This window comes from Poeciliopsis prolifica, unplaced genomic scaffold (genome assembly GCF_027474105.1).
Source record: "Poeciliopsis prolifica strain line A6 unplaced genomic scaffold, Auburn_PproV2 SCAFFOLD001, whole genome shotgun sequence".
NCBI classification, from domain to species: domain Eukaryota; kingdom Metazoa; phylum Chordata; class Actinopteri; order Cyprinodontiformes; family Poeciliidae; genus Poeciliopsis; species Poeciliopsis prolifica.
The window spans coordinates 5,135,676-5,145,496 of NW_026562376.1; the positions used below are offsets into that span (position 1 = coordinate 5,135,676).

Here is a 9,821-nt window from a genome sequence, read left to right on the forward strand (position 1 = left end):
CGACATCGCTCTCAGTCCGGGCAACGCAGCCAGAGAGGAGAGTGAATAAGCAGGAAAGGAGTGGATCCCTCCATTAATACACACATTTATACATTCTTATCACTCATAAAGGAAGTTACTTTAGTATTATTCTGAGTTTGAAACTTCCCAATAAATGTAATCACATATAGGCAGACTTTTTTTTTTGCAGTTTTTTAAAATATTCATAGACCTTGTTCATTCAGAGTAAGAATTGGTTAAGAACTGATACCAGGTTTGCATTTTAGGAACAATTTGATAAAATTTAATGGGAAAAATAGAAGAAGCACAAAGCAGCAGTTTATTAAATTATAGTTTATACCAAAAAAAAAAATGTTGATAATTTTTTTCTCCATTTGTAAGTAATGATTTCCTCTTTTGGATGTCAATGATGTGCAGCAAAGACGCAAGACAAAGAACCAGAGCGACGGAGTAAAGGTGACACCCCATCTCATTAGTTTAGAGGAACTGGCAAGAAGTAATTAAGACAAAAGTACAAAAAATAGACTATTCTTTTTTTTTCTTTAGTTCACTATTTGTCATCCATTGAATCATAAAACTGTTTTATTTTAGCAGCATTATAGACACATCAAGTTTGTCAAAATTGATTTATTTATTCTTCAAATTAATCTTGTTCAGTCAAACAGTTATTTCTCCTGACATTTAATGGTATTTAAGTTCTGTTGTGCTGCTCTTGACAGTCGGCGGTCACCAGAGCAGCTGGTACCCCACAGCTCCCTTTTCCTGAAGCTGCTGTAGCTGTACCAACTTCAAAACACGTCACCAGTTTGACCATAAGGGCAACACAATTAGGCTGGAAGTCTGAGAGATTATGAGAGATTAACGTCTCATTCATAAGTAAATATAATCTTATTTTCACATGTCCCGTGTTTAAGCCACCATAATGACAAGCGTGCCACAATTAGTCTTTATTCCTATAAAACATTTTAAAGGGAAACAACAGCATGGCTGCCAATACCTCTACATTTTCTGATCAAAGCTTTTGTTGTCGCCTTTTTTAAAATACATTTTTTAATAAACTGTATTGTTAGTTCTCACCTTAATAGGGACTTTCACTGTGTATAAACTTTACTTCTGTGACAGTGATAGTTTATTTTTCAGGTTGCAGATTTTCTGAGTGTGAGAAAAGTTTTGGAAATGGCACCTTTTTAATGGCTAGAGTTATTTAAACGGACACCTCCACATTGTTTCGCTTCGCTAAACAATTGCTTTCTACTCCAAAACATACAGTTTCCATTCTATTGCTAACGGGGTGAAAATGCCCTGTTTTATTATACAATGTCTACTTGGAGGAGAAGAAGACAAAGACAACAGAAAACAAACAATAAAGTGATTTCTCGCCAAAATATCAAAGTAACTTTTGCATCCTGTCTCAGAGAAAGTATCCTCAATGGTAAAACTGAGAATCTTTCATTTCTCGAAACAATGACAAATGCACTAAAAGTGGATTATTCTAATTTACTAAAATGCATGTGTTACTCACAATCTCCAGGAGTGCATCCATCTCTAAAGTCAGCATTAGAGTTTATCTAAATTATCCTCAGAAAAGGGAAGAAATAAGGCAATCTATGTATATTTTACCCTATATACTGTATTCTTCTCATAACTTGATGTTTCAGTCATTCTGGAGAAACGGTCTCAAAGAAAAGCCTTACTTGCGTTATATGCATTTTGTTATTTTACCAGGTTGTAAGCCATTTTTCCCTAGGCAATGTACAAACATGAAAAATACATCATACACACAAGTTACAATATACAATATACCTTTTAACATATGTACATATACAAGCATAAATGTAAACTATTATAAAATTATCTTATCTATTTATGCTTTTTAGTCTTTTACAGTTGTGTTTAAATGTCAAAAGTCACCAGTAGAGGACACCACAGGATGTGTTCAAACAAGGAAAGTTCATTTATCAACATTATTCATCAACCACATTTTAAAAACTTCTTTTCCCCCACAACAAACACATGTTCAAAGTACCACAACATATAACAGATGCCAAACACCATCCATCTATTTCCTGTTCACTCTTATCCCAAATGAGGTCGGGAGGTCCTGGTGCCTATCGCCTGTCGCAGGGCAACACAGAAACAAACATGCACACACACGCTCACACCCAGCGAGAATTTAGAAAGAATTTAGAGAGACCATGACTGTTACCTAACAGTCATGTTTTTGGACTGTGGAAAGGAAGCCGGAGTACCCGGAGAGAATCCAGCATGCACAGGGAGAACATGCAAACTCCATGCAAAAACCCCGGGCCAGGAATCGAACCCAGGACCTTCTTGCTGCAAGGCAACAGTGCTACCGCCAAACTCTCTCAGTCATAATAAAAAACAAATTCAACCTGCTCTTCATGTGTTTGACCACCAGATGCCGCCAAAGAAATGTCTGTTGACATATAGACTTAAAGTAACGCATTATTATTATTATTATTATTATTATTATTATTATTATTATTATTATTATTATTATTATTATTATTATTATTATTATTATTATTATTATTATTATTAGTAGTAGTAGTAGTAGTAGTAGTAGTAGTAGTAGTAGCAATAGTAGTTGTAGTATATTGTTTCAGATGTCGATTGCTCTAATGTGTACTGTACCTTTAAGACTCGTTTCCAGGGAGAGCGGGATTCAAAATTTGGCTCCGCCTCCATGTTCCTGCCGTCGCGGAAACAGAAACTAGCCAAACCAAAATGGGGGCATCTCTCGAAACACCAGCGAGGTGCCTTCTCTGTGATGTTATGACCCAAAATCCCGTCACCTTGAAATGCAGCCACCGCTTCTGCCGAAGATGTATCGGAGACCTGTGGAGCGTTAGCCCGTCCGGACCGTACCACTGCCCTGAGTCCAGGTGTAAAGTTGTTTACCAGAGCCTTCCGTTTGATAAGAGCTTCATACGGTCGCCTACACCGAGACGACAGCCGCCTCCACGGGGTGCTGCAGGTAAACAGGACACACTTTTGACTTGTAACTGGACAACACACACATAATTAACCTAATATTCACACTCTATTACGGTTTACCGGTACCTAGAAGAAGCTAACCTAGCTAACGTTGATGACTTCCGGTCATAGAATGCTATTAACTGCTGTTGCCATAAGATTCCTATTATTATCAGCTTGTAACGCAGCATTCCTCTGCAGCTTAACATTAAAAAGCTAAATGCGGTTCTGATGGTGGTGACTGGAGATCCTGACCAGGAGAAACAAACGGATCAATTTAGAAAAGCATTTCTATGTGAAAAGGTGCTTTATAGTTTCAACAGAATGCGCTATAATCACTGATCAAATCATTTCTTTAAAGTAACAGCGCTGAGATTTATCTGTTTAGTGTAAAACATTGTTTGTAGTTAATTAGTATTTCCCTTTGGGATTGCTAAAATGTTTTTTTTAATTTTGAAGAAAGAAAACCATAAAACTGTGTGATGTAAATTTGAATATTAAACAAATTTAGATAACCATGTTAGGGGAAATGAAATTACTGAAAATGGTAAAATTCTTAACATTGCTTTTCAAATTTTTTGGTTGAATCTGTGCTGAAATCTTTAACACAGATTGATCTTTGATTGCAACAGCATGATCGACTCTGAAACTGGAAGAGAAATTCAACTTTTGACTTCAATGATTCAGTTCTAATGAAAATCCCGTATTGATTTTTTTGCTTGGTAAATAGTCACAGGTACCAGAAGAATTTCAACATCAGTTTGTGGCCTTGGACTCAAGCATACGTAGATTATGCATCAGAAAAAAATACAAAGCTCACTAGAAGTCCACCTCTGAGTCCACCTCAAAGGCTTTGGGAATGGCCTACTCAAAGTCAGGACTTTGATCAGGAGGCTGTTGCATGATAAAAAGTGAACCATTGTAATTAATCTGTCCCTCCACAATGTTGCTATCATAACTTCCAGTGGAAATTCACTTATCATTCGCAAAATTACCTATAAACTTTGCATGTTCACCAGTCAACATACATTTTTGTTCATATTCACATTAATGTTTTCTGTATTTTAATCTTGTTTGACCAATCACTGCAACTCTGCTGAATTTTGACCTATCCTTGTGTTAATTCAGTCTCCTTCTCATCATTGTTGACCTGCTTGCGTTGTGTTTGGTATAGCGACATCATCCAGTCATAGCGAACAAAGTACGTCTGCCTCGGACTTGAGAAGACCCACGCTGACCAGCCGGCTCCTGGGGAAGAGAAAGGCCACCACGCCCGTTTCAGAGGAACATGTGGCAAAGCGAACCGCTGTGGAGTCTACCAATGACCAGTCCAGAACCACTGAGACTCCCACCGCCTCCTTCTCAGACAAACCTGAAGATCCAGTTGATGCAGACATGTCCACAACACCAATCAACTCAGAACCTACGCCGTCTGCGAGTGGTGACAGCAATTCCCTCACTGAGAACCCTGACAGGAAGTCAGCTGAAAAGCCAGTAGATGATTCTGACAGCTCCAGTGAAGTAGATCTCTGCGACGCTCCTCTTACTGCAACCCCCAGGAATGACGCGACAGGAATTCCCACTTCGCCAAAGAAACTCGCCTCACCTGGAAGCGCTGAAGCCTGTCCTGAGAGTTTAAGTCCAGGGAACAAATCGGCTCCAGTCAGCAAGGCGCCTCTAATGTCCACTTCTGCCTCCTCCAACCGTTTGGGCCTCTTCCTCAGACCAGAGAGGTCAAATAGCTTTCCAGTCCCGTGTCATTACTGCCCTAAAACGGGGCAACAGCCGGCTGTGAAGACCTGCCTGGTGTGTGGGGCGTCCATGTGTAAGGAGCACCTCCGTCCTCACCTGGAGTCGCCCGTCTTCCAGAACCACACCCTCGTTTCCCCCAAGGAGGACATTTCCCTCTGGAGGTGCCAGGAGCACCAGGAGATCAACCGGATCTACTGCAGGCAGTGCGCGGCGTGCGTGTGCACCGTGTGCACCGTGATCGGCTCGCACCGCGACCATGCCTGCATCAGCATCAGGGAGGCGGAGATGGAGCTCAGGGTGAGTAAAATGCATCTTTTACCGATGTTCTCCAGAACAAAGTGGTCAAGTGGTTGGTGCTTGGACCCGTCGTGTTTTTGAGTTTTAAAATGTTTGACGTTGACAGGTAATGTGAAAATATCACTTGATAATTATGTTATTGAAAGATTGAAGATAAAAAATGCAAACATTTTAAAAAGACTAAAATAAATAAGCAATGCTAAGCCTGGGGGGGCACAAATAAACCCTGGTGGCCCCCCAGGCTTAGAATACACTGAGGGAAACCCTGTACAGGTTTAGAGAAGAATGGTGTCATAAATTCTTGGTTGGTGTTTTTATGTTTGTTGTGATTTTTCCAGGCAAACCTGAAAGACGAAATCAAACAGCTGCAGGAGGCTGAACAGCAAGTGAAAAACAGAGTGACTGAACTCACAGAGAAGAAAGAGACTTTCAGAGTAAGAGGAAACTTTATTAATTTATTATTGGCACAAAGATCTTAATATTCTTTCAGCAGTTTAAACCAAACTGTAGTCTGTTTGCTTTGTCTGGCTAAAATTTGTGAACCTGTTTAATAGTTTAATAGATTAGTAGACTTAGATTTATCTGCTGCTCTTCATGAGACCAATCCTTGAAAACCCTTGAATTTCAGGAGCTTGGTGTTCAAAATGCACAGTTTATTAATAAAGTGCAATCTAATATGTGATTAAAAGCAAAAAAAAATTTGGAAAACCTTATTTACAGTTGAAACCAGATATTTTGATACACCTAATAAAAAGACAAATATATTTTCTTCTGACTGTCTGTAGTTAAATCGACTAAATTTATTTATTTTTGATCAGTTGGAATTACAAAAATTATTTTCATTTGCTAAATTACAGAAAACTTTAAATATCATATATATATTTGTTTCTTTATAAATGGGGTTTAATCATTTGAGCAAGTTTTGTTTGTCTTAATGTAGTAAATATTTGTTATTCCTAATGGCGTAATGACTTTTTGATCTGTGTAATTAAAATAAAGATTGGCTTATATTTTCCACATTAAACAACATTATTACATTTGGGCAAATTTATTTATTTATTTGTGTAAAATTAGTGTTTTGTTCTCAGACATGAGACATTTCAAAACATAAAATCTTGCTATATTTTAGTTTTGTTGTTTCTGCAGAATGTGTAATAGTAATAAATGATGTCTTATAATGGAGAGAAAGCTTAAAAACGTACCCTGAAAATGGTTGACAACTGCTTTAATTGTACAATCCATGTGAAATAACTGCAGATAATTATTTCCAGTCATTCTTTAACTTCGGTCTGATGATCATGTCTCACAGTAACATCATGACGCTGCTGTCCTTTCGTCTCCAGGCGGTTCTAACCGAAGCGCTGGACGGAGTGAAGCAGCAGTACGGCGCCATCAGAGAGGCGTTGGATCAGGAGGAGCAGTCGGCTCTCCGCTGTGTGAAGAAGGAGGAGAACCGGGTCCTGGGCGGTCTGGAGAAGAAGCTCTGCCTGCTTCAGAGCTCGCTGCAGTCCATCCAAAATGGCCTCCACACCCTGGAGAGTCTGGCTGACGCCAGGGCCGACACGCGCGTTCAGGACCAGGCGTTCATAATGGTCAGCTGGAGCTCTCTGTTAGATATACAGCCACTTTCTTACAGAGTAACACAGAAATATCTTCTTCTTCTCCACTTTTCAGGAGTACAGCAAGATTTCTCATCTGTAAGTAATTCAACTTCTGCTTTTTCTTGCATTTTAATGCTAACTGAACATAGTTTGAGTAAATACTGTGTTTGGAAAGCTTTAATGAGTTCTGGTGTTGACTCTTTCTCATTAGGAAACGACAGAGAGGACATGTGATTTCAGAGAAACAGCCTCTCTGTTACAGATTATAGTCTCAACTACAGGTGTTAAACTCGAGGCCCGGGGGCCAAATCTGTCTCACCATAGCATTTTATATGGCCCTCTAGCGTCCAGGTGCCAAATTTCATCAATCAGTTCTTCTGGTTTTTTGTGATTTATTGATCACTGAAATCCACACAAAATCTACAGGCAGCAGCATTTTCTCGAGCTCGTTGTGAAATTTGAGTTTATTACAATTTTTGTTCTTTTGCAAAAATGGTCAAAAACATTGGACTTAAATGATACTAACTCCTCCCTGCAGGTGGCAGTACTTACTACTTTTACTCCACTGCTGCCTCAGTCTTACTAGATTTTAAGTTATGGTCTGCAGTCGATGTGGCTGTTAACAAAAAGTCACATAATCAGAAGTAAATGCAAATATTGCAGAATTCCTTGCAAATATTTCCAAAATAACATTACAGAGACAGTAATGAGTAATCACTAAAATAATCACGAAAACCTGGATGTTCTATCCTACTTAAGAACTTATCAAATGCACAGATATTTATTAACTGTGTATTTTAACAGCTTTTTAACTGTTAAAATAGACAGTTAAGAAACTGCCTTTTAACAGTTAAGTTAAAATAACTGTTTAATTTAAAATACAGTTAAGTATTTTAAGTTGATGCAATTAGTGATTGTATCAGTGATGCAATCATTGGTGATTGTATCAATGATGATGCATTGATGATCTTGTTTTGGCCCAGAATGAAAAAGAGTTTGATACACCTGTTCTAGACGCTGATTCACAACAATCACCTGACAACGAGAGTTCAGTGGATTTTATTGTTATTAAATGAATATGAACTTGTTTTCTTTGCATTATTTGAGCTCTGAAATTTTCTCTGCATTTTCTTTATTGTGGTAATTTCCCATTTTCTGCAAATAGATACTAAGTACAATCTATGTGCTATTACATGCATTTGCAAAAACGCTCATTCTTAGTTAATCTGTCCCAAGAGTGTGATTTTAAAACTTGTTTTTCATCATCAAACATCATGATTTATCTTCATTATGATCATATTGAGCATCTTAGAGTCTTTGTTTGGGAATCCAGTAGTTTCTCTCTGACTCTGCTCTTCCTCTCCAGCACCAGTCAGGTGGGGAATTGTGCCGACCAGTTTGCACCTCTGGAGGAAGTGGACCGCGGCCGACTGAGCTTCCTGCAGAGGTGGACAGAGAAACGTCTGGACGCCGTCGTCATCACCATGCCGGGGAAAGACAGAGACCTCTACAGGCTGCTGTGTAAGAAGCACTTCACACCACATCCTCCGTGCTCGTTATTTTAGCTTAGAAAGCGGCGCTGAAACAATTAATCATGATGAGTAGATTGCTAATTCTACCAAAAACTCCTCAAGTGTTAAAGGTTAAGATTCAGTACAAGAAAATCACCTATTAAGGACCTTTTTCTATCCTTTTATTAATCAGTTAATCCAAAAACAGTCAACATATATTAGTAAACTTGTCATTGTTGCATAAATTAAAATGAGTTTGATCATTTCTGTTCTGATGATTAATATTTTTTGAAGAGCAATTTTATTTATAACAGACTCAGCAGGCCAAAGTGCTTCACAACCATCACAACATCACAGATTTGATTGATAGAACAAAAATAAGAAGGTAGATTGGTAATAGAGCGTCCTGTAAAGAGATGTTCTCCCTGCGTCCAGACGGCACTGTTCCTGCCATGGACGCAGACACGGCTCATCCCAAGCTGCAGCTGTCTGAAGCCAACAGGAAGGTGGCGTACAGCGAATCCCCGCAGGCCTACGCTGACCACCAGGCTCGCTTCAGCTCCTTCCCACAAGTCCTGGCGTCTTCCCCGCTGCAGGGCGGCCGCTGGTACTGGGAGGTGTCCGTGTCGGTGGACGACGGGCGCTGGAAGGTGGGCCTGAGCGCGGCTCAGATAGAAAGGAAGGGCCAGAAGGACGGCTCCCGTCTGGGCTGCAACAGCTACTCCTGGTGCCTGGCCTGCGACAAGAGGAAGCTGGAGGCTCTGCACAACAAGGAGACAGCGCCGGTGAGGGCCGACGGCCTGCAGCGGGTGGGAGTGTTCCTGGACTTTGAAGAGGGGAGCCTGTCGTTCTTTGATGCGACACCAGGGGGCAGTCTTGCTTTATTGCATTCCTTCAAGCACAGTTTTTGCGAGCCTCTGTATCCGGCTCTCTCTGTGTCCAAAACCCACCTGACCATCTGTGACCTGTTCCACTCATAGCCAGTTTAAACTTTCACGTTTCTGACAGCCTGTGCCTTCTTTTCATGAAAATACTGGATACCATCAGGTTTGTTTTTATGTTCTGCTGAACCTGAAACATTCTTGGATGATTTGTTAACACTGGAACCATGGTAATAGAGTTTATGTAATATTCCCAACGATGAGAAAGTGTTTTTATAGCCTAAGATTTTAAATGAAAGGCAAGCTAAACATGTTCAATTTTAATTTGTTTTCCTTCTTCATGCTGTGGAATAAACCGCCGGTTTCAAACACAAAGCCTCGCCCTCATTCCTTCACATTTCAAACAGAAACACAGGTCTGGAGCGGGAGCTAACTTTGAAACCCCCGCAGCTCCACTGACAACAAACGCCGCCTCCAGCTGAAACTCCTCAGACCGTCGCAGATCTGAACACGTGAAATTGTTTTATTCCTTGAAATATGGGTCATTTGCTCTGACTCAGGTTTCTGCACAGCTGACGTCATTTAGCAGGGTAAGACTGTTTACCTCGCCTGCTTATTGCAATTCCACTGGAGGCTTTTTTTTCTTTCACTTTAATCTCACTTCACTGCTCTCCTGGGGTTTCTCCCATTAACATGGATTGCTCTGGTGGAATTTGAAGTGGGCCATTTAACGAGTAGAAGAAGAAGTGAAAGGTGGCAATTTTATTTTGGTTTTTCCATTT

General features: G+C 40.0%; 1 protein-coding gene across 1 annotated transcript; it reads left to right on the top strand.

Annotated features, from left to right (window-relative positions):
- Positions 1-2,686: 2,686 nt before the first annotated feature.
- Positions 2,687-9,408, top strand: si:dkey-29p10.4 (E3 ubiquitin/ISG15 ligase TRIM25). Its single transcript, XM_055041381.1, has 7 exons — positions 2,687-2,998; positions 4,172-5,046; positions 5,385-5,480; positions 6,390-6,638; positions 6,721-6,743; positions 8,014-8,168; positions 8,594-9,408. The coding sequence occupies exons 1-7, from the start codon at positions 2,749-2,751 to the stop codon at positions 9,136-9,138; spliced, it is 2,193 nt and encodes a 730-aa protein (XP_054897356.1). The 5' UTR covers positions 2,687-2,748; the 3' UTR covers positions 9,139-9,408.
- Positions 9,409-9,821: the final 413 nt, after the last annotated feature.